The following is a 25,687-nucleotide window of genomic DNA, read 5'->3' as shown; positions in this document are numbered from 1 at the left end:
CTGCAAGTGTGATTTAGTTATTGCCAACACCTGTTAGGTGCCACAGGTAAGTTACAGGTGCTGTTAATTACACAAATTAGAGAAGCATCACATGATTTTTCGAACAGTGCCAATACTTTTGTCCACCCTCTTTTTTATATTTGGTGTGGAATTATATCCAATTTGGCTTTAGCACAATTCTTTTTGTGTTTTTTCATTTAAGACAAATTAAATGAAGATAATAATACCAAAGAATTTGTGTTTGCAATCATTTTCAGGAAGAAACTGAGTATTATCTGACAGAATTGCAGGGGTGTCAATACTTTTGGCCACAACTGTATGGACATTTAAGATATATTGGAGGTTGCATAAAGGCTCCTGAGTGAGTGCCCTGTACCGGCTGCATATTACAGAGTGATGTATATAATGTTAAATCTGGATTGTTTGGTACCCAGAGGAAGGTGGAAAATGTGATTGCTGTCTACTGGGGGAGGGAGTAGGTGGAAACAAAATTTGTTAAATGCCTAATTATATGTTATTAGGTATAATTTGTACTTTATTTACCTGTTGAATAAAAAATTATTTGATTAAAAAAAGATGTACAAGCCTTTTTTTGACTTCAGCAACATAACTCAGACTTTAACCACTTGTGAGGTCCATGAGTCACTATAATCAGAATCATAAAGCACCAATAGAAAAAGGATGTGAAGCCATTGCCTTATGCTTTTTATTTTATTTTGTGAAGTTACATTTATTTAATTCATCACATAATCCTAAACTCCTTACCTCCTTAGCCAATACAGAAGTGTAGATGGCGATAGTAGCAGACAAGCAACTTAAGAGAAGACTTTTTTACAGTTAATCTGTCTAGGCTGTAGAGGTGAATCCAGAAACAGTCCTATGGGCAATGACAGAGTAGAAAAATCCACAAAATTGGATTTAAATATTTGCATAATCTAGCGAAAAGTTCTTTTCTTTAATATATGGCTGGTTGGAGGTAAAGGAGATTTAATATGCTTTTAATTTATTCATGGATGACCCCTGCATTGTAGGACCCTTTATCATCCGTAGGACCGGTTATCATCCGTAGGATCGGTTATCATCTGTGTCTCTTAGTTTTATCTTCAAATTATTTTTATTAATTTTCTAGGAAAGGGTTACAATACACACATAAAGAAACAGACATAGAAATAGTATATGTAACAAGAAAAATTGGAGGAAAAGGGAAGGGAGAAGCAGAATGCAGATAGGAGGGACATAGGAACATAAATAAATACATATACATTAAAGGTCAACAGTACCTTTTGCACCTTATACAATATTTGCAGAAAAAAACAACTTATAGTCTATTCAATCAAAAATAAATGGTATAGATTCCCACTATGCATATTTTGATCATGTTTTATTTTTAAGGACTCCTATTTATGAGAATATGTCGAGTTCCACATGGACTATTTCAAGTCGTAACTTGAAAATGAGTAATTTTGATTGCATATGTATAGTCAAACATATTATTGTTCATAATTCTGTCTATAACGTCTGTAATTGAGGGAATACATGTTTGTTTCCATTTATACACCAATAACAGCTTTGTTACCAAGAAAATTTGTATAATTATAGATCTTACTTTAAGTGGAAATCATTCATTCCCAGAAATAGGGTGGCTAATTGAGGAGTAGGTGGAATTTATATGTTGCATACTTTATTAATCAACTCAAAAACCTCTGTCCAAAGAGAAGAGATTAACGAACAGTCCCATAGTATATGTAAAGGAGTGCCTTTTGGGCTACATTCTCTCCAACATAATTCAGATTGATTGGGAAATATTCTATGAAGTCTTGCTGGGGTATAATACCATTTTGTCATGGTTTCAGAATATGATTCTTGTAGGTTTGCGTTGGATCAATTTTTAAAGGGAAATTTTATCGCTTTTTGCCATGTGTCACCTGAAAATGTAGTGCCTAAATCCCTTTCCCTCTCGAGCATATATTTCTGTTTGGTGAATATGACATCATTGTTGAACAAAGAATAGATAGATATGTTTAGTATTCCATATAGATTTATTGTCCAGACTACTAATGAGAGAATATACTTCTTTAGGAAGCATTAGAGGAAATTTACGTCTGTTTCTGTGGTATTTTCTCATTTCTAAATATGGAAAAAATTCTATTTCAGGAAGATCGTATTTTATTTTGAGATACTGAAAGGTCATAAAAGACTCTTCTTTGTTATCACTCAATATCTTAGATAAATCTGAAATTAATTTCCCTCAATTTACAGTCAAAATGTGGAATTTCCCGTATGAATATAGAAATAGGGATTTTTTGTAATATACCATATTTTTCGGATTATAAGATGCTCTGGATTATAAAACGCACCCCAAATTTTGAGACGAAAAATAGGAAAAATGGTAGTGCTTCTTATAATCCATTCGTCTTATTACTTACTGGGGGTGGTGGCTGCGGTGAAGCGGGGTATCAGGGTAACTGCTGGAGGAAGCAGGAGTGGGGTGATGCTGCAGGCTGGGATTGGGGGGTGTTCCGATGTGTGGCCCGCCACGGCGGGTCTCCGGCGCTGTGGCGGTGTCCGGCGGTGCTGCTGGGGTGTCTGGTGCTGCTCTGAGATCTCATGTCCCGAGATCTTGGTGCTGAGATCTCCATCTGCGCATGCGCTGCCCCGGCAGCCATTTTCCCGGAGTCCACCGCATAGGAAACCATGGGACTGCAGCATCGGAGACACCCGCATCAGCGTCGGACACCCCCGTAGCACCACCGGACACCGCCGGACACCCCCGCAGCACCGCCAGACACCCCCTCATCCCAGTCTGTGGCCTGCAGCAATGGTACCGGTAAGATATATCCGCATTATGAGACGCACCCCCATTTTCAGGGAAAAAAGTGTGTCTTATAATCTGAAAACTACGGTAATTAGTATTACATTGGTCTTTTATTTAGAGTTTTCCATACTAATAATATAGAATCATTAATTGGGAGAGATGTAAGGTATGATGAATGATGCAATGGTGTCTCTTAGTTTTAAAGCAATACACAAATTTATTTCTGGGTAACCCAAATATACAGCGGTTACCTATTTATATGATGTGGCATAATGCCCACTATTAACACTGTGCAATGTAAGGTTCACATTATTAAATAGCTACTCACTGGAATGAAAAATGGTAATTATCCATTGTGATTAATAATAAAGACGGCACATTCCAGTATTATTAGAAGCCGCTTTCTAATATGCTCTTCAGTCTCTGTTGCACACGAATGCACTTTCTAGTAGTTCCCACATGACAGACAATATTGGCCAGACATGAGTATGTTAAATAAATAAGAAGTGTGAATGTTATATATCTTTGCACTGAAATATAAAAAAAGGACTAAGTATCTAGATGAAGCCGACCGGAGTAAGACAAATGGTTCTCTCAGAATGCGTTTCAAGGGAGCCATAAAAGAATCATTTACACATTTTTCTTGCATATAAAAACTATGTCACAAATGATTTCTCTTGTAATTAAATATGCTAAGTTAATATCAATGTTTTGTTACTTTGCATTGCAGGAATAATTCATCAGATGAAAGGAGACTTTGAAACTGCACTGAAATTACATAAAACTCACCTTTCAATCGCCCAGGAATTAAATGATTATGCTGCCCAGGGTCGGGCATATGGCAATATGGGCAATGCTTACAATGCCCTTGGGATGTACGACCAAGCTGTCAAATACCATCGCCAAGAACTGCAGATTTCTATGGAGGTCAATGACAGAGCTTCTCAAGCATCCACTCATGGGAATCTAGCAGTTGCATATCAGGCTTTAGGTGCCCATGACAGAGCTTTGCAACACTACCAAAACCATCTAAATATTGCCCGGGAGCTACGGGATATTCAAAGTGAAGCTCGAGCACTGGGAAATCTTGGCAACTTCCATTGCTCTCGGGGTGAATACATGCAATCCGTACCATTCTATGAACAGTACTTGAGGTTGTCGCCAGAGTTGCAGGACATGGAGGGAGAAGGAAAAGTGTGCCACAACCTTGGATATGCCCATTATTGCCTAGGGAATTACCAAGAAGCTGTAAAATACTATGAACAAGATCTGGCACTTGCGAAGGATCTCCATGACAAACTAAGTCAGGCCAAGGCATATTGCAACTTGGGCCTTGCTTTTAAGGCACTAATGAACTATAATAAAGCCGAGGAGTGCCAGAAATATCTTTTGTCTTTGGCACAATCTTTAAATAATTCCCAGGCAAAGTTTCGAGCTCTTGGGAACCTTGGTGATATTTTTGTTGCAAAGAAGGATATAAATGGTGCAATAAAATTTTATGAACAGCAATTGAGCTTGGCCCATCAAGTTAAAGACAGACGGCTTGAGGCTAGCGCTTATGCCGCTTTAGGCAGTGCTTACAGAATGATACAGAAATATGACAAGGCACTGGGATATCATACACAAGAACTTGAGGTCTTCCAAGAATTGAATGAGTTACCCGGAGAATGTAGCGCTCATGGTCACCTTGCTGCAGTTTATATGTCTCTAGAGAAGTATACTATGGCCTTCAAATGCTACGAAGAACAACTTGAGCTTGGGCAAAAGCTAAAAGACCCAGCAATAGAAGCTCAGGTGTATGGCAACATGGGTATCACCAAGATGAATATGAACGTGATGGAGGAGGCCATCGGCTATTTTGAGCAGCAGCTAGCAATGTTACAGCAGCTTAGTGGAAATGACTCCATACTGGACAGAGGCCGTGCATATGGAAATTTGGGAGATTGTTATGATGCACTTGGAGATTACGAAGAAGCAATAAAGTATTATGAAAAGTATTTATCTGTAGCCCAAAGCTTAAACCGCCTACAAGATCAATCTAAAGCATACAGGGGACTCGGGAATGGACACAGGTGAGATAATACTTCAGTATGAACGGTTATATCATTTATGCTGTAGGCTGTATATAATGTATAGGTACACATTATCCAATACCATGAACAATTACAATACTATGTGATGTACTGTACATAGACATCTCTCAGTATTATTGATGCTTTTCTTCATTTCTGAACTATTGCACTAATAAATATTCCTATACACATTAGATTAGGAAGTAGCCTATTCCAAACCTCACAGCTCTGGACTGCGCAGAGAACATTGTGTGCTGCCCTATGTTTTACAACTGCCCCTGCATGACCTTATGTTTAAAGGCGTTTTCTTGGAATATCTTTTCCCTCCATACTAGCTGCTGCTATGGTATAATGGTAAAATCAGTTATTATTCACCCTCCAGCACAGCCCCAATCGTGGTCAACAGACTACAGCTTTCTTTATCACTGCAGCCAGTCACTGGGTACCGCAGCTCGTGTCGTTGACATTGGCAGAGCCACTGAGCCTAGTGATTGGCTGCAAGGGTCGAAAGTGCTGTAGTCGCACCTGCAAAAAATGACTGAGGCAATGCCGAAGAAGCCGGAGCTAGACCTAGGGAAGGCAAGTAACATCTGAGATTATTATTTTAACCTTGTGGAAGCTGATGTAGAGGGAAAAGTTATTCCTTTTGAACATGGATGTACATATACTTAAAGATGGTTTCCCATCTTATATAGTGATGCCATCACTTAAAGGGAACCTGTCACCATGTTTTTCCCATCTAACCTACAGCCACCAACCTTCAGCCCTGTGTTATAGCATTCTGGAATGCCAAAATATAAGTCTCCAAGCCTCCTTGCAAAACAGAAAAAAGACCTTTTATTATACTCGCCTACAGGGCGGTCTGGTCTGATGGACATCGCTGGTCTTGGTCCAGTGCCTCCTCTCTCTTGAGGATCGCAGTCCTCCTTCTCTGATAGTGTGGATGACGCATCCTACGTCAACCACATAATGCTTCCCGTTGCGCTCCTGTGCAGGAGCACATCTCTCTGCTCTGCTGTGGGCAGATCAAGGTACTGTCGTGCGCATGCGCCAGGAACGGTCAAAGAGTCTCTATAAACAGTAACTGTCGTTTTAATTCATGTATCAATAGTACACATTAAAATAAGAAACTTTGTAGTGTATCTTATTAGAAAATGTGCTTCTTTCTCTTCCTGGACTGGTCAGTCTTACTCCAAATTCTAAATTTACGGGTAAAATTTATATTCAGTGAAGACAGATTATTACATTACTGAGTTAGGAGATAGCATCTTATCGACAGCAATTGCAATGATGACTAGGGGATGGAGGAAGAGGGAAGAGCTCTGCTTCTAGTTCCTCTCTCCTCCGCCCTCTCTTCTACATAGAATCTTATCAAAACCAAAGAAATGATGATTCAGCTAGTCAGTTTTTAATCATGTAATGTGATAGACATAATTGAAAAGAGGATAATTTGCTGGGTAGAAAGGCAAAATGAGAAATTGTAAGAACACAGTGCTATATAATATGATGACTTCAATATATTAAGAGCGCAAAAACTTTGGAGAGAGTGCCTCTTTAACAATCAGTTGAGATCAAACCACTCTGATCCTGAGAATGAAGAGGTACCGATACTGCTGCAGCGCTTCGTCCTCTTCTACTTCCATCCTGCACATCTGCGCTCCCAGCCGAAGGTTTGAGTCACTTGAACCAGTGCTGCGTCTCCTTCATCCTCAGGATTAGTGGGATTCAAGATGTAGGGTTCCATCTGATCATGAAGTGATCTATCCCTATTAGCAGTTTTTTAAACTTTGCAGAAATGTAGTAAAGCTTATAAATATACAGCACATAGAGACGTAAAAGTGAGCAATGTTTAATATAGGTGAATGAAATGCACTCATCTTGGCTTGTTTTGAAGTCTTAACACTCTTTCCCATTTTCTCTTTACTCTAGGTCCATGGGGAATTTACAGCAGTCACTTGTATGCTTTGAAAAGAAACTTGTGGTTGCTCATGAACTTGGGGAGACATCAAACAAAGCCCAGGCATATGGTGAACTGGGTAATTTGCACAGTCAGCTAGGAAATTATGAGCAAGCAATATCCTGTCTAGAACGTCAATTAAACATTGCCCGAGAAATGAAAGACCAGATACTGGAGAGCGATGCGGCCTGCGGTCTGGGTGGAGTCTATCAGCAGATGGCAGAATTTGATACAGCATTACAGTACCATCAGCTGGACTTACAGATAGCAGAAGAAACCAACAATCCATCTTGCCAAGCCCGGGCTTATGGAAATCTGGGACTAACCTATGAATCTCTGGGAAACTTTGAGAGAGCGGTGGTTTATCAGGAACAGCACCTTAGCATTGCAGCAGAAATGAATGACTTGGTAGCAAAGACATTAGCTTACAGCAGTCTGGGAAGGACTCACCATGCTTTACAGAACTATTCCCAAGCCGTGATGTACTTACAAGAAGGTGAGTTCTAGAATGTCCACAAAGTAGTAATGCTAAGAATGTCATCCAAAAGGCGATATATACAGAGCTTGTTAAAGTGCGGTGTTTACAATGAATATGAATTGTAAGGCTTTGTGCACACGTTGAGTATGTGCAGCAGATTTTCCTGCACCAAAAATCTTGACAGGAATCATGCTGCATAGAATACGCACATTTTTAATTTGTTTTTACTTGCATCTTTTTCCCATTCACTGGAATTGTTGAAAAATGTTGCAAAAATGCTAAAAGAAATGACATGCTGCAGGTGAAAAAACCCAACTTTGATGCTTCAAATTTGTAAGTAACAAATAAGCAAAATGTGCATGAGATCTTAGAAACCTCAATCACAAAAACACAAAGTGTGAACATGCCCTAAAGCACAGCAGTTTTCATTTTCCGTGTGAAGAAGTCCCAAGTCACTATTTGTAGTTCTTGTCTTTAGTCCTGGCTGCTTAGATGCTCTTTAACCCTCCATGAATGAGGTTAGTATGAATTGGTCTCCATCTCAGCAGTCTCAGCCACCTGTCTCACCAGACTCAGGCTTCTTCTGTGATTTACTTTGCTGATCATTCTTTCTTCAGTTTGACAGCTAAACATGTGCATACCATCACCAAGATGGTCTCCCTCTTGCTGTCAGTGAACAAAACCATTCATGTTCATAGTCAAAGGCTGCAATCCTGTTTAAGTCCTAAGTTGTCCTGACGTAGGTCTCAGCTTCTTCGGGGATGTCAGATACTATTAATGGACCGCACACCTGTGCCAGCTGAACGTGAGCTTGGCAGATTTTCTACCTCTGCCAGTAAGTGCTAAATAATTCAAGTCACTGACAGCAAATAGAGCTGTTGAGAGCATTAATGACTGCAGCAGCATAGCGTATACAGAAGAAAGAATATATTGTTGTATTGCATTAGACAACAGATAGAAAAAAATAATATTGTAAGTCTTCAGTGGTTGTTACCTTTCCCTCTCACTTACAGGCGATTTTTTTTTAAAATTTTTTTTGCTCTTTGGTCTTTTCCACCCCTTCTTCCGAGAGCTGTAATCTTTTAATTTTCTGTCAGCATAGCTATATGAGGGCATTATTTTTGCAGGATGTAGTTTTGATTCACACTATTCATTTTTCAATGTGATCATTAGAAAAACTACGGTGATGGCAAAATTGAATGATTTTTTTTAACTCAGTGCTTAAAAAATATATTTTTGAAGCATGCAACATTTGATTACTTTTATATTTTGATTGATCAGAAGTTTTAGGGACACAGGGATACCATAAATGTTTTGTTATTCTTCTTTAATTTCTTTATTTCTATAGTGGAAGAAGATGGGTAATTTTTCTCCTATTTATTATATTTAATGTATTGGAGTATCTAGTGTAAATGATGGTCTCCTATCAAGCCCAGTCTTTGGCTGGGCTTCACAATAGTGCCACGATAGGAGCCACTGGAGAACTTGATCATTTCTGTCCTAAAATTGTGTCATAGGATTCTACCTGGAGCTGGTGCAGGTGCAAATCAGCTACCACTCTAGTGATTAACATCGACATCAAAATAGTTAAAGAGCAGCGATCAGAGCTCGATCCAGTCACTGTTGTTACAGACAAATGCCAGCTGTGTAGCACAGCCGACATCTACCATGTGTGGAGATCATCGCTAACTATTCTGAAATTCCTGAGACTCTTGAACCAAAAGTGGATATTCTGGGGTATGGAAAATTTTTTTTGTCCGTGATTGGGTCAGGGTTGGGGACGGAGCTTAAATGTTCCCACAACCCCAATTGTTGGCAAACATGACATTATGTTTAGTCAGTGTCCAACCCTTCAGCTTATTCCCTGTAGTGTTCAGAGAGTTGGAACAATAATCCATTCAAATGAACAGTGAAGGAATAGGGGTGTAACTACTAGTTAATTTGTAGGATTGGACATCAATACGTAATGGCACATCCTTGAAATCCAAACTACATGGATGATTTTTGGTAGAACCGTCATGCTCAAGGTTATCAGTGTAGCTCTCTTTTGTAGAAGTTCGAAAAGTTGAAGAAGTCTTTTGCTTCCTTCCCTAGTAAGAAAAATCTAGCTGCACAGTAGTATAAGGAACATCTAACATACTCTAAAGGGCATGTCACACTAAAGGGCATGTCACACTAAGAGATATCGCTAGCAATATCGCTATAACTTGTGACGTTATAGCGATATTGCTAGCGATATCGCTGTGTCTGATACTTACCAACGACCCGCTCCCCCGCTGGTTATCGCTGATCGCGCGAGAACAGGCTGGACTGTTTCTCGTCGTCAGCTTCCTGCGGCGCTTCCTGCTGTGACGACGAGCGACGCGTGGAGCCGGGCGGGAGGACGCAGGATCGCCTGGTGTGACAGGTAAGTAGCGACCCCCGTCCCCAGCGATGTCGCTGGTGAGATCTGCCTGTGTGGCAGCTCACTAGCGACCACTTAGCGATGTACCAGCGATCCGGACTGCGTCATATCGCTGGTCGGGATCGCTGGTACATCGCTAAGTGTGACAGTACCTTTAGTCTCTGTTGAATCCATCTACTGAAACCTATTAGCTGTTCTTACAAGCTAGACATAGAAGGGACAGGCTGAAAATGCACACATAGATACTGGGGATCGTTATAGAAATTCTTTGGCTAATTACCTAATGGGCCTTCTCTACTACTATCTCTTATATATCCATGTATACACATATCATTTTTACACAGTCCATGATCAGGCAGCAACATCCTGCTGGCCCAACTGCGGATCTCCTGGCATGATCACTTTCCCATCACAGGCCATGTAAAAATGATGTGTGAATGCAAAGTTAAGCAACCATATGTCAGCTGTATGGAGTGACATATAGAGGAAGAATGAGGGTAGAGCTTGGATGGGGAAGGAGCCCAAGATTTGCTATGCATGAGATGTTAAAGGGGTTCTCCAATACTCTGACAAACCCTTCTCAATCCTCATATTTCACTCTTGGAAAATAATAACACTAACATTTATACTCACCTTTGGTGCTGGCACCATTCCAGCTGTGTTTGCACTGCCTCTCCTGGAGATTGTATGACATCAGATTTGGCTTCACTCTCTCCTCCTTTGGAGAAATCTGGAGGAAGTGAGAGCTTCTGTTTTAGTTATGTCACATTATGTCACGCAATCCCTATGGCCAGTCAGCAGCCAACTCACTCTCCAAACAATTTGACAAATCACACTCAGAGAGAGCAAGAGACAAATTACCGATACCATTGGAACAGCATCGGAGGTGGGTATAGGTGTTATCATTTTACAAGGGGGAAACAGGGATTGAGAAGGGGTTGGCCAAGTAGTGGACAACCCATTTAAGTTATGCTGTCATCATCTCTGTTACTAACCTCCTGTCTACTCAGGAGAATGTGCATAAACTTTCATGGGATTTTTAGTTTCCGTCAGTCTTATTAAGAAAACTGCGCTATTTTGTCAAAATTTTTTGGCTAGATCTGCGATGAAGCTTCCAATGCAGATTTGTTCTAGCTTAAAACTACTAGTGAATTGCTGGTGAGTAAGGATTGTAGGTGCAAAAATAGTTCTGGAGTGCTACTTTAACAGTATTCTTAGTTGTGGAGGTTAGCTAGTTTGCTTACTATTTACCCATGGAGCATCCCCTGTAGGACACCATACACCAGTTGGATCTCCTCGATAAGAACCATTTCCCCCAAGGCTCCATTGTTGAATAAACAGTACAATTGGGCAGGAACACTCATATATAGCTTGACAAATATGGATTTGGAATAGAAACATGAAAATAACATTTTCTGTGAATGACTCAAGTGTTTATACAAACATGAGAAGTTGGCTCAGCGTTAGAAAGATGATCCCTTTATTAACCATCTCTAATGTGTCGATGAGGGAATGGTCATGTGTACATTAGCTTACATTCTGCTTGTTTGTCTTACATAAAGGCTTGAGGTTAGCAGAACAGCTGGCCCGCAGAGAGGATGAAGCAAAAATTAGACATCGGCTTGGACTTTCGCTTTGGGCAAGTGGGAATTTGGAAGAAGCTCAACACCAGGTCAGTGCTTGTATCAGTCATGGAATTTTACATACACTGGAGGGAAAGATGGATATGATTACGCTGTGTGGTTTAGACGCATGCTTTAAAGAAAATGTTATTCATGAAACAATTGTAATTCTTTTCTTTTCAACAACATACCTAAGACCACCAATAGTTTGTTGAAAGGAGTTTTTCTTTAACTTTAAAAGTTATAGTGTAAGAGCCCAAGGTGGAGAATTAAAAAAAAGCCTGTACCCACCCCCTGACCGACGGTGCTCCTACCCAATGCCTACCATTTCCCCTGACAGTCTCTTGTCATAAGCAATGTCACATGATGGCTGAATGGGGAACCGGAACCAGCACAGCACCATACATTGTGTAGTGGCTGTGAGTAGTACTGCATGCTTTGTTCCTTTCATATTGCCTTGCCATATAAAGAGTTGTGTCACTTCTCATACGCTTTGTGGCTTCTTCAATCAGTTGATCGGGGGAGATACCCAGAGTCAGACCCTCCCCAATCTGATATTAATTCCAACTGTAGGGTTGTCCACTACTCAGACAACCTCATCTCAATCACTATATTTGCCCCATGTAAAATAATAACAGCTATTCTCACCTCAGGTATGGGCGTCGTTCCAACGATGTCGCCTTGCGTGACATTTTTATGTCAAGTGAGCCATGCAGCCCATCAGTGGCTGCTTCACACTTACCTCCTCTGGATGAAACTGACTTCTGGAGGAAATCATAGAGTATCAGCTCACACTTCTTCTGGGTGTCAGTTTTGTCCTAAGGAAGTGAGAAGATAGCAACAGCTGACTGACTGCAGGGCTTGCGTGACATAACAATGTCACATGAGCTCCGGGAGAGCAGGCACCAACATATCTGGAATGGTGCCTGCATCGGCGCTGAGTATATAGCTGTTATTATTTAACATGGAGCAAATATTAAAAATATGAAGAAGTGGCTGTCCGTGTAGTGGTCAACCCCTAAAGGATTCATAGGTTAGGCTGGTTTCACATTTGCGTTTTTTTTCGCGGTAATTTAGCGCTAAATAGCGCATGCGTTTTTTTTTCCTATACTTTGCATGGGATGCGCTTATGTGCGCATACACATGCGTTTGTACGCGTTTTACCGCGCATGCGTTTTTTTGCGGTATGCGCTCGGGCGCACAAAATGCAACTTGTTGCATTTTTTGTGCGTCCGATTTGCCTCAAAAAAACGCATGCGCGCGCAATGCGTTTTTTTACAGCAAGACACCCATTATAAGTCTATGGTGAGCATATGTGCGCATTGGCATGCTTATGTATGCGTTTTTTTGCACATGCGTTTTTTTTTTACCATTAGTTTAGACAATGGAATTTAGGGGTTTGGGTAAAGTTAGGGTTAGTTAAGGGGGTTTAGGGTTAGGGTTAGGGTCAGGGTTAGGGTTAGGGTCAGGGTTAGGGTTAAGTATGGTTTGGTTAAGGGTTAAAGTCAGGGTTAGGGTCAGGGTTAGGGTTAGGGTCAGGGTCAGGGTAAGGGTTAAGTATGGTTTGGTTAAGGGTTAGGGTCAGGGTTAGGGTCAGGGTTAGGGTTAAGTATGGTTTGGTTAAGGGTTAGGGTCAGGGTTAGGGTTAGGGTCAGGGTTAGGGTTAGGGTTAGGGTCAGGGTTAGGGTTAGGGTTAAGGTTAGTTAGGGTTTGGGTTAGGGTTAAGTATGGTTTGGTTAAGGGTTAGGGTCAGGGTTAGGGTTAAGTATGGTTTGGTTAAGGGTTAGGGTCAGGGTTAGGGTCAGGGTTAGGGTTAAGTATGGTTTGGTTAAGGGTTAGGGTCAGGGTTAGGGTCAGGGTTAGGGTTAAGTATGGTTTGGTTAAGGGTTAGGGTCAGGGTTAGGGTCAGGGTTAGGGTTAAGGTTAGTTAGGGTTTGGGTTAGGGTTAAGTATGGTTTGGTTAAGGGTTAGGGTCAGGGTTAGGGTTAAGTATGGTTTGGTTAAGGGTTAGGGTTAGGGTCAGGGTCAGGGTTAGGGTTAGGGTTAGTAAAGTCATGGTTTGGGTTAGTGTGAGGGGCCACCTAATGTTGGAAAAAAACGCAAACGCGGTAAAAACGCACTAAAAACGCATACAAACGCATAAAAACGCTGCGTTTTTTTCATGCATGCTCATAAAAATGCTTGAAAAAAACGCAGCAGTTGTATGCTTTTGTATGCGTTTTTCAACGCGTTTTTTTGCGGGAAAAACGCGCTGCAAAAAAAAGCAAGTGTGAAACAGGCCTTAGAGAGGCAGATTGCCATACGCATATTTGTATAGTTGGTTCCCACTTTATGGAGCCATTTTAAGCAAAGCGTTACCTTAATAATGGTATCATTGCTATATTAAATCATTGTCAGGCCTCCAAACTAAACACTTTGCACATCTGAGTCCTACGCGGTGTTTATTGTTCTTGTACACATTGGCACATTTTCCTCACTTTGAGATCCTTAACCTATTAAATCTTAAGAAGCAATAAAACATTAAAGATACAACAATAAATAATACATTCCGTTTATATTAAGACAGTACATCAAATTATGTACAGTATATGTGCACCCAGCATTAATGAACATGCTGATGGAAGCACAAAATTATTAAAAGAGAGCAAGTATTAATGACAAAGCAACAATATCATCCTAGTATTGAAGCATGGAGACATTTTACTTCTTGATCATTTGGAACATTACACATTTCCCACACATATTCACAGGTTCTTATTTGTTAAAGGGGTTGTTTACCTTTGGAGACAATTATTTTCTTACTTTAATTCATGCAGTTGGGGCTAAAAATTAGTTTTGCAGTTGGGTGTCATAAAAAATTTTGCATAATTTATTGTTGCTGTATTAGGGCTTACACTCATCAGTGTAAATAAAATTGGTCCGATGTTGTTCCTGAAAAGTAGGACACGTGTCATGCGAGTACAATGTGATTTTTCTCATCTTGCATCCGTATGACATGCGTATGCAGTTCGTATGCAATGTGTTTTAAAGATCAGCTTTTACATAGAGTAAGTCTTTATGTCATTTTCAGACTACCGTAATAAAACAATCTTTTATACAGATGAAGATAGATGATATAAAGAAAGAAATGTTAGATACATGTCAGTTAGATACATCATCAGTGCATTTATAATGTAGCTTACTGTACATATATATAGCTAACAATTCAAGAATTTAAAGAAAATAATGGTGTGGGGATCCCCTTAATTTTCTTAAGGAGCTGAGGGAAAGATGAAAGCTGGTGTTTATAGTCTGTGAAGGGGGAAATAAACATGGAGCTTCTCCTCCTATTAATATCAGCTCACAGCTGTCTTCATAGTCCTTACTGGTTATTAACAAGGGGCGACCCCCACAGTAAAACGAAGGGTCCTCCCTATTTTTAATAACCAGCAAAAGTTAAAAAGACAGCTGTGGGCTGATATTGTTAGCCTAGGAAGTGGCCATGGATACTGTTCCCCTCTAAAGGTAATAACACCAGCCCTCAGCCATCCTAGAAATGGGGCATCCATTAGATGCGCCCATTCTGGCGCTTAGCCTCCGCTTTTCCCACTTGCCCTGGTGCGGTGGGAAGTGAGTTAATGGTATTGGAGTTGACATCAGCTGACATCAAGGCCAGGGGTTTGTAAATTAGAGGTATCTAAAAGACACCCCCGTTACTAACCCCATCAGATTAAGTTTAAAAAAAAGTCCTTTATTTGAACAAAACACTCCCCGACCCTCTTTTTCCCATTTATTAATATCCAAAGAAAAATAAAAAAATTAATCCTCACCTGTCCACAGATAATCCATATGTCCTGCCCAATTCAGCTACATCTGGAGGATGAATTGCTGAGCGGTGATATAAAATGCGACCTCTCAGTCCGGCATCCAGGACATACTGAGCTGAGCGTGAGAACACAGCTTCCGTGCCGAGTGCTGACGTCAGTAGGGTAACTAGAGTTCATAATCAATGAACTCCGGTCACTTACTGACATCAGCGCTCGCTACGTGAGAACTTTGTCATCGACCCATTGACTTACATTGCCGAGTCTCATCCAGTATACGCGGCCACTCGCAGCATGCTGCAATTTTTTTTGTAAGTCCAGTCTGAGCTGAGTAAAAAATCCCAGATGAACACAGAATCATTGACTAACACTAGTCAGAGGGCAATCCAATTTTTTTTAAACGCGGATGAGTATGAGCCCTTACACTCTCTATTGCTGATTGCAGAGTGAGGTAACGAGGTTGGCCCCATTATCCTTATTTTATCAGATGTGACATGATGTTGTGGCAGTTATTATTATATAGGTATGACAGGTTCTACATGTTAGTGCAACTTTCCCCATAGTAGTCAGTATAAGGCAGGGGTTTCATGCGAGAGAATTGGATCGATTATGTAAATTACACGTGGATCAGTGTTTGAGCCCAGTGTTATCTTACTGCACTCTGAATTTTTTGGATGACAGACTTGTATCACAGATGAGAAGAAGATGAAGAACAAAATTTCTCTCACTTCTCCATTCTGTGAGTCCCCGGAAATCATCCAAGTGCAGTCCAGTGATTTCCACGCACCCATAGACTTGAATGTTTGGGTGGCCTCTGATTTGCGCTAAAAATCGTGGCATGTTGAGGAAAACGATGATATACAGAGCCTGGTGGGGGCGGAGTTAGCTTCCTCAGCTCTGTTGCATTGCTAAATCTAAAAACTCTGATTGTGTCAGAACCACTGTACCTATTAATGTGAGTGATACCAGTGGCGTAGGAAGGGGGGTGCCGGGGGGGGCGCCACCCCTGGCGGCACGTGTGTGGGGGCAGCGCAGCATGGCAGGAGCGGAAATTCCTCCTCTCTGTGCTGTGGGAGAGAAGCGTGGAGGCGGCCGAGGCACAGTGACAGGAGAAGACTGTGTGTATAGCAGGAGATTTTGGCAGCGGCTAGCGCAGGTGGGTCACTCACTATTTGGGAGGAGGACGCTCTGCCTCTCCCCAGCCTCCCTCCATGCTCAGTCAGCTGCTGAGCTCTCCCTGCGGGCGGCTTCCTTCGTCAGTGTCACACAGTCACACACACAGCAGGCAGCCGCAGGCAGCCTGTGTAAGTGTAACTTATACTGCGGCCAGGGGCAGAGGAGGCGGAGCTGAGCCTGCACATTACTGTCTGTGCTGCCTGGGAGCACTGTCGCAGGCAGTGTGTCAGAATGTCTGTGTGATTAATCATTAACATCCCTAACCAGTAACCGCCCAGGCCGGTACCCCCTCCCAAGCGCGGCCATTTTATTCCTTTCCAGACCCCGCATCCGAGCAGTCCATTCACCGCCCGGGGGGGGGCGCCAAATTCGGGAACAGCCCCGGGCGGCAAAAGCTCTAGCTACGCCTCTGAGTGATACATCATTGGAATCAGGGTCTCTTTGTCTACATCAGACTGCTCTCAGATAAGATAGCAAATACTTGCTGACAGGTTCCCTTCTTTATTTTTTTTAATAAATATGTGCATATATGTATGTAATGTAGTGTGAGTGTATTATTATCCTCATCTACCACCGCTCTCTCCGGTGTCCAGCACTGTTCTGTTTCTCTTCTGAATGCAGACTGGCTGGGCACACTGCGCTCTGTGTGACCCGAAAGTGACTTTTGCAATGCAAGTCTATAAAGCATCAGAACCAGGCTCCATAGTATTTCACTGTGAAAGAGGCTTCTGGTGACACATAGAGAATAGAGTGAGCCGGCAAGTCTGATTTGTGGTGATGTCACTGAGAAGAGGAGCGGAAGGGTGTTGGAAGGCGGAGAAAGTAGCGGTAGGTGAGTGTATTAATTATACTCACATTACATTACATGCACATTTAAACATATTTAATAAAAATGTATATAGATGGGAGTGCTCCTGTGACCCAGATTTGACTTTTTGCATTTCAAAGCGTGAAATGTTTCATAGTTTAGTCTAAGCGTAAGAAACACTGTTTCTTCTCAAACAAAACTGTGAAGCCTGCAGCTGATCAGTTGCTGCAGTGGTCACAAGAGATTTGAATTGTGCCGGTCTGAAACGTATGTATAGAGTTTTTCAGATTATTCTGCACCGTGTGGCTGTTAAAATTAGATAATCCCATTAAAGAGGACTTAGCACATGTTCAAAAAAATTAAATACCTAAGCTCCTTTGATTCTGCTTTACTACCATTTTCTACTTTGTCACTCCATTGCAGAGATATTCACATTTATTGCTTTTGGAGAGTAGTATGTGAAATTGCAGCTTGTGCAACTGGGCACTTCTTCAGAGTTCTCTCTGGTGTCCTGAGTTTTCACTCCTCCCTCCCACATGCTGCCAATCACACCTCTAGCCATCTAGCAGTACCAGACATTGAGGAGCTGTGATTGGTAGCATGTGGAAGGGAGGGGTGAAAGCTCCCACCCCCAGAGATGACTGAAGAAACGCCCAGTTGTGCTACAAGCAGAGATTTCACAGTATGCGCTCCAAAAGTCATAAATCTGAATATCTCTGGAGTGACGCAGTGTAAAACAGAAAAAAAGTGTCCGATTGAAGCTCAGGGATTTTTACAAGTTATTTCACTCAATTTTTAAAGCAAGTGACAGGTCCTCCTTAACTACATAATTACCGCAGATATCAGATTGTCAGTACTGTAGTTCAAGAAAACCATAATCATAAAGTGGTGCTGTATTTTTGCTAGGAGTTTTTAATTTGTTTTTTTTTTTTGTGAAATCAAATTATTATACAGTTTTTTGTTTGTCTGGATTATATTTAGATTTTCTCCTGCACCTTTTCATAAATAAATGAATATATGTCTCGTCTATCATGCTTGGTTGTGCCGCAGTTGGCTCATGTTTCAGAATCGTAGCATAATCAATATCCATAAATGAAAACACACCACACACTGTAAATAAATATACCACAGCATCTGCTCTTCCTTCAGACGGGCTGGCATAATTCTAGTTTAATTACAATAGTATGAAATGACCAAAATAGCATCAGTCCCCTTAGGACGCTCACATTTCAAGACAGGTTGTCAGATATTTAATGAGCAAAGTGTTCTCTCTGGTTTCAGCTTTACCGAGCCTCAGCGTTATTTGAAACAATACGGCGTGAGGCGCAGCTCAGCACCGACTACAAGCTCTCCCTCTTTGATCTGCAAACGTCCTCATACCAGGCTCTGCAGCGGGTGCTCATCAGTCTCGGTAAGAATAACGGCATTCCTCAGTCACAGACCTGGACTGTTGTCATGGCTCTTACAGGGACCTGTCACACACAAATAATGCACTGCTGTCTGTACATCATCACAGAAGGATTTATCTTCTCTCCATGGCAAATACACCAACAACAGACAACATTTCTCTCCCTTTAATCACAATGACAGAATGATCTTCAAAAAAAATTGTGAAAATAATCAATTGAACATCCGCTGACCTAAATGTGCAATAATCTCAACCCCAGATAAGAGTTAAAAATGCTATGATGGGGAAATAACCATTAATCACCTGTTAAATCTGTTGCTGTTCCAGTGTAGTTGCTCCTGTGGTTCCCGACGGTCTTTGTTTACTTTGGTGCAGTTACGACATCACGGACTTCCACATGACTGCCACAGCCAATCAATTGCCTTAGCAGCATCTTGCAATATATTCAACCATCAGCGATCATCTAATCCAGGGTTGGGACTATTTACGGACCACGACGACCTTTTATCGGGCCCCCCCCGGTTAGATTCCCAGGGACCGCAGTGCTTGGACTGGCCGCTGTGTTTTGATGGTCACCAGCCTGTTAGTGTCTTCTTTTTCTGCGAGTATGGGCACGCAGCCTTCACGCTGAGACGCGTACAGTGAAGCATTACTTCCTGACGCCAGCGTCAGGACATACTTTATGGGCAAAGTTAGTGCTCAATTTGTACGGCCCCCGAAGGATGGTATAAATATCCAAATTTCCCTTAACAGAAAAAAAATTCCCCACTCCTGAAAATCGCTGCAGCAAAGTATACTGAGACCGGTTGGGAACATTGTCCTGTCTTCACTGGAGCAGCGAGGAATTTAGTTGGTAACTATTGATTATTTTTTATTTGATCATGTTCCCTACTGTATAGCTGCTTCATTTCTGATCCTTATTATGGCCACAAGTCTGGCCAACTATGGGTCTCATGCAGTGGCGTAACTACAAAGTTATGGGCCCCGGTGCTAACCTTCAAATGGGCCCCGCTCATGCCAAAATACACGCACTTCTCTGCTCCATACACCTTGTACAAACGCGGCTCCGTACACCTCGTACACACGCGGCTCCGCTCTGTACACCTCGTACACACGCGGCTCTGCTCTGTACATCTCGTACACACGCGGCTCTGCTCCGTACATCTCGTACACACACGGCTCCGCTCCGTACACCTCGTACACATGCGGCTCCGCTCCGTACACCTTGTACACACACGGCTCTGCTCCGTACACCTCGTACACACACGTCTGTGCTCTGTAAACTTCGTACACACGGCTCCGCTCCGTCCAAAATTCTACACACACAGCTCTGCTACAACCACAAGGTAAACCCTACCTGACCCCACACATAAACTTTACCTCATCCAGCACCATGACAACCAGCACAGCAGAGTCCTGCAGACACAGAAGTCCCTGATCATGTGTCGACCCCTGACTCCTCACCTGTGACCTCATCACAGGTCCTGTGCGCACATTTGAGAAAACAGCCTAGCGACGGGCTGCTGTCAGTGCGGTGGGTCTCTGCGGGAGGGTGAGGATGGCATGCATGGGGGGCGTGGCGGCTCAGTGCAGTGCAGGACGCGGGTGGGGGGGGTCAAAAATGAGACTGTCCCGTGAGAATCGGGACGATTGGGAGATATGCCTGCCGGGCCCCTGACTCCCCCTGGGCTCGGTCGCAGTGGCGACTTCTGCGACCGTGGTAGTTACGCCCCTGGTCTCATGCCTCAAACTTAAAGTATCTTCTATGCCTGTGATGCTGCTAGTTCGGGTCATGAGACCCATAGTCGGCGGGACTTGTAGACTAGTAAAGATAACTGCTAGTAATGTGAGCTTTCTTTTGAGATCCTGTGCAACCATGGACAATAAAATATAAAAAAGTAGGAGGACCAAATCCTCCAAGAATTAATTATTTTATTGCCCCCCCAGATACATGCAGCTTACATAGATTGGCTATTTTCTACCATTTTTTACTTATTTGTAGAAATTGTTGTTCTCAGAAAGTATGCACGAAAGGTGGAAATATTCCTGACAACTCTATTCATGCAAAATTTAGCATTTAGTGAACTGTTGCATTACTAAAACATGGCTTAGATTTAACTATGGCAATTATGGAAATCTATAGAAAAAGAAATGTAAAGTACTGTACATACGGTAAATGCAGAGCGGTGCAGATTTAATCAGTATAGGGCGAAATCCTTCATCATGAGCCACTAAGAGACATGTGCTAATAGAAAGTCACCATGAGCCATAATTACTAGCAGACACATTACTGGGATGTAGGTGGTAAACATTTCACCGGAATACTTTACAGCTTGCAGGTACTTGATACCACTCTGCTACGGGATCGTATATGGTTTTCACATCTTTACTATGATAAAAATGCGCCATGTGACATAACATTGAAGAGCACGGAAGAGACGTATTAATGCATTATTGCTGTCAGGTTGCATAATAAATGTTTAATATGTATTTTAGGACATCATGATGAGGCTTTAGCAGTTGCGGAAAGAGGAAGGACGCGGGCTTTTGCGGATCTACTTGTTGAACGGCAAACTGGGCAGCAAGAATCTGATCCTTATACACCGGTGACCATTGATCAAATTTTAGAGACTGTAAATAGCCAAAGAGGCCTGGTGCTCTACTATTCATTGGCCGCGGGCTATCTCTACAGCTGGCTTCTTGCTCCTGGATCTGGTAAGTGAATGAACTAACTTTATTTTTTTTTTTTAATTGATGGAGATGTTTAGTGAAAAGAAGATATCACCTATCCACTGTATAGGTGGTAACTTATAGTTCGGTATGAGTCCAACCATTGGAAGCACCACCGAATAACAGAATGGAGCACTTTTATGCTTGTTACTATGGAGCAGCAGTGCGCATGCTCGACTTCTGCCGGCAGTCCCATTGATACTGCTGATCCATTCTTACCAGGATGAAAATGCCCGGACATACTTTTTAAAACAGAAATGTTAAACGTTTTCTTTTATATATTAGGTAAATGTAAAGTGAATTAACAAAAGAGAAATCTACTGTAAATCACATCAGTGTTTGGTGTGACCAACTATGGCCTCTAAAACAACATCAGTTCATCTAGGTACACTTGTACACAGTTTTTGAAGGAACGTGGCTGGGAGGTTGTTCCAAACATCTTGGAGAACTAACCACATATCTTCTGTGGACATAATCATAGACAAATTCTTCATCATGAAATCCAAGATAGATGCACTCAATAAAAGTGAGGTGATGACCCTGTGGGGCCATATCATGGCTTCCGGGACTCCTTATTCCTCTTTATGCTGAAGACAGTTCTTGCTGACTTTGGCTTCATGTTTAGGAACGACCTGTGACCTAAAACTGTCTTTTGCAACCTTAATTTACACAGAGTTTGGCTGTTTCTCACCCATGTTTTAAAAGCCTTTTATACAGCTGTTTCTCTTTCAGTTGATGAAAATAATGATCCTTATCTCCTGCTAGACATAATTCGTTACTCATACACCTGATTATAATCCTAAAAAATCCCTGACTTCATCCAAGTGTGCCCAGAAGAATTGATGCTATTTTGGAGGCAAAGGGTCGTCACACTGAATGTTGATTTGATATAGAGTTCTCTTTTGTTCATTCATTTTGCATTTTGGTAAGTTTAGTATGTCAGAAAATCTAACAACATTTGGTATTTTGTTACTTTGTTTTAGGAATATTAAAGTTTCATGAATACTATTTGGGAGACACAACTCTAGAACACACCGGCGATTTCACAGAGTCTGGAAGTTTGAGTTTTCAAGGGTCAAACAGTTCTGTTCTAGAACAGCACATCGCAAATGTCCGGGAAAGCCTCGGTGTGGACTCCTACTACACACGGTTAGTTGTATACTACTGTTACTTCTGTATTGTGTTTGTTCCCTGGGAGCATAAAATATGAGCTGGGTGGAAACCTGCACCAACAAAAGGAGAATAAGGTATACAAACTCCATGCAGATGTGTCCTTAGATGGATTTGTAGCTGCTTCCCCCATGCTCCTTGTGAGCCTGTTACTTGTGCAGTTACACTCTACTTTGTAACATTTTTCACTGTTCATAATGTATCATAGTCGTGCAGGATAATATTCTTGAAATATAAAAATGAATGCAAGCAGATGTGGAGATGTTGTGTGCAGCCACCAGCCAAGTAACAGCTTTTATTGCTTTTCCAGTATGTGATAACTGGTAGCTGAAGTATTCTTCTCACTGGTTTATAAAAAAATGTCATGAATAAACTGGGTAGGTGGCATAACCATTGTCCAATCTTGAGGTGCTGCTTACAGGTCATTGGCTGAAGCTCTTATTTGATAATGGCTTTTTCATTGCCATAGACAGCTAGGTTACAACAGAGCCTACATTCTGAATATAGAAAAGAGTTGTTGCTACCATTTATTAACTAATGTTCTGTATATTTTGCACACAATAGTGTAATCTCAGAGGGACTCACTGCAGAATATGACAAAAGTCTCTTATCAACCTGTGTAATTATACACAACCCATTGTAAATTTGACAGCAAATAAATCTGAGGTGTCTCCTATTTTCGTGTAATAGAGATGTTTCCTGGCTAGTGCTGTAGAAATTTATTACAGTGAATATTACAGATTGTAACACACAATGTTACCTTAGATAGTTAATCAAACATGATGATGGTACAGTATATGATGGTGGTGTTGAATTATACAGAATAGGGGTTAATTCATTCTGACTTGTCGGGTGCCACGGTATGGAGTGGTCTCAGGAGCTGAGCCTTACCTGGAGAAGCTAGCTTTTACACACAGCCAACATCTTCCTCTAGCAGCAGTGACCTGAGCTTGCTCATATTGCTGTCAATTAAAGGGGTTGTTTGTCAGTAAAATAATCACTTCCTCATTCTGAACAGTTCTTTTAATTTTATCCAGGAAGCTTTAGGAATCTTCAAGAATCTCTAGTTAAAGGTGAAATACAGGAGGTAGACTATAGTTAACTACTGGTTAATATACTTGCCAACACTAGCTCCAAGCCTAGAAGTCATAGTGTTGCTCAGTTTGTAATCAACTATCTTTTTGGTGGTAGTGGGGGTATGTTTTCAGTTAAGGTATACATTTTATGGACATTTTTGTATAGTTTTGTATATTTACCAAAAATTGGATGTCTTGTGGGGTGATTGAGTAATGCCTCCTGTTTGTGGATACTCTAGTTATTGTCACTGAGTCACTCCAGCTGATCGCAATGCCTGCAGGCCGAAATGTCAGCACTGTTCAACATTCGGTGTCCCGGTGGTTTGGAGAACAATGACAAACTGTAATGACAGCAAGAGGTGCAGAAATGCAAAACCTATGCACATAATAATTGTCATGATCCAGGCCGGGGTTTGTTTCTTGTTATTCTCTCCCCGGTCTGGTCGTGCGGCGGTTAACCTTCTCTGACTCGTTTTGGGTTCTGTGTGGCTATTTCAGTCTGCTGTGGCCTGCAGACCAACATCAGTGATAGTTCATGCTCCCAGGCTAGAGCAGCTGACCCCTTGATACAGTGTTTTGTCCTCTGCCCGTTTACTGTGATCCCCTGACTTCCCTTTCCTGCCACCCTGCCTGTCTTAGTGTTCGTTCCCTGTGCTTGAACCTTTTGGTATGTGACCAGGTCTGTCTTCTGACTGTCTCACGTCTCTGTAATCTCTGCTCCGTCTGGCTCTGACTTCTGGCTTGTATTTTACCACATGTATTGCTTTTTCCTCTGGTCCTGTTTTTCCTGACTGTTTCTGACTCGGCTCGTCTGACCACTCTTTCGCCACCTGGTGGTGCCTGTGCTGCTGCTTAGTGATGCTATGCTGTGTGTGCAACCTCTCTTCCCTCACCAGCACCCCCTAGTGGAGGTTGCGCTCTACTGCACTGCAGCAGCATTATAATATTCTTCAGATTAGCAGAATAGTTTGCGGTGATCAATTTTGTAATACAATTGAAATTGGACATCAAATACCAAGCCTAAAGTGTCAAACAATGTCTCCACAAACCATCAGAAAGCATTGGGCTAAGAGCCAAACGTTGTCATGATGCAGCGCAAGACAGCAATGGTGACCAGAATGGAGGTCTATCCTCTTCAATGAGTCTTGAGATGATAGTTTTTGACTTGGATGCAATGAGGTTGGTCTGGTGGCTATGTGGGCAACACCATGAAGAGGCCTTTGTGAAGAAACCATCACACCTGTCCTATTCCCAGGATTATACTATAGTTTGGCATAATGTACGGTAACCGGACCCCTCTAGTCTACTTTCCAAGTGCACTGACAGATCGACATTAAATTGATTTAGTTGTAGAACTAGTGTCATGGTCATTTATCCAAAGTTTTCCAGTAAACATTTTACAGCACAAGAGTGCTGGGCTGGATGTTGTTTGTGCTACTGTGAGCAGCTTGTGTGGTAGCTTAAATGTGCTACTGTGGCCAGTAGTGTCTGCTTACTTGTCCCGATTGAACACATCTGGGACATCTTTGGTCTGCAGTTGCAAAGGGGTTATTTTTTAGTTTGGCTTAATGTATGGTAGCCGGACCTCTCATAGTTTTATTTATTTTTTAGTTTTCAGGTTTTTGTAAGGTTGAAGGTAGACTTAAGTACACTGAGTTCAACCTATAGCCTATAGCAGTGATGGTGAACCTTTCTGAGAACGCGTGCCCAAACTGCAACCTAAAACCCAATTATTTATGACGAAGTGCCAACACGTGCCAAATGCCCCATCATTATCCCCTTCATGTAGAAATATGCCCCACCATGATCCCCTTCATGCAGAAATATGCCCCATCATGATCCCTTTCATGCAGAAATATGCCCCATCATGATCCCCTTCATGCAGAAATATGCCCCATCATGATCCCCTTCAGGTAGAAAAGCCCCATCATGATCCTCTTCATGCAGAACTATTCCCCATCATGATCCCCTTCATGCAGAAATATGCCCCATCATGATCCCCTTCATGCAGAAATATGCCCCATCATGATCCCCTTCATGCAGAAATATTCCCCATCATGATCCCCTTCATGCAGAAATATTCCCCATCTTGATCACCTTCATGTAGAAATGCCCTATCATGATCCCCTTCATGCATAAACATGCCTCATCATGATCCCCTTCATGCA

General features: G+C 41.9%; 1 protein-coding gene across 2 annotated transcripts in view; it reads left to right on the top strand.

Annotated features, from left to right (window-relative positions):
• TTC28 (tetratricopeptide repeat domain 28) overlaps positions 1 to 25,687 on the top strand; it is a 616,338-nt gene that overhangs the window by 399,200 nt on the left and 191,451 nt on the right. For both annotated transcript variants that reach the window (XM_073582693.1, XM_073582692.1), the window contains exons 6-11: positions 3,546 to 4,887; positions 6,817 to 7,340; positions 11,289 to 11,398; positions 18,417 to 18,546; positions 21,040 to 21,258; positions 22,257 to 22,422. In XM_073582693.1, the coding sequence (XP_073438794.1) occupies positions 3,546 to 4,887; positions 6,817 to 7,340; positions 11,289 to 11,398; positions 18,417 to 18,546; positions 21,040 to 21,258; positions 22,257 to 22,422 (2,491 nt within the window). The remainder of the gene's footprint in view (positions 1 to 3,545; positions 4,888 to 6,816; positions 7,341 to 11,288; positions 11,399 to 18,416; positions 18,547 to 21,039; positions 21,259 to 22,256; positions 22,423 to 25,687) is intronic.

The sequence above is a fragment of the Dendrobates tinctorius genome, unplaced genomic scaffold, assembly GCF_039654945.1.
Source record: "Dendrobates tinctorius isolate UK_male_01 unplaced genomic scaffold, ASM3965494v1 ptg000073l, whole genome shotgun sequence".
Taxonomy (NCBI): domain Eukaryota; kingdom Metazoa; phylum Chordata; class Amphibia; order Anura; family Dendrobatidae; genus Dendrobates; species Dendrobates tinctorius.
Note: the sequence above shows the minus strand (reverse complement) of the source record. Positions and strands in the feature narration are given on the sequence as shown.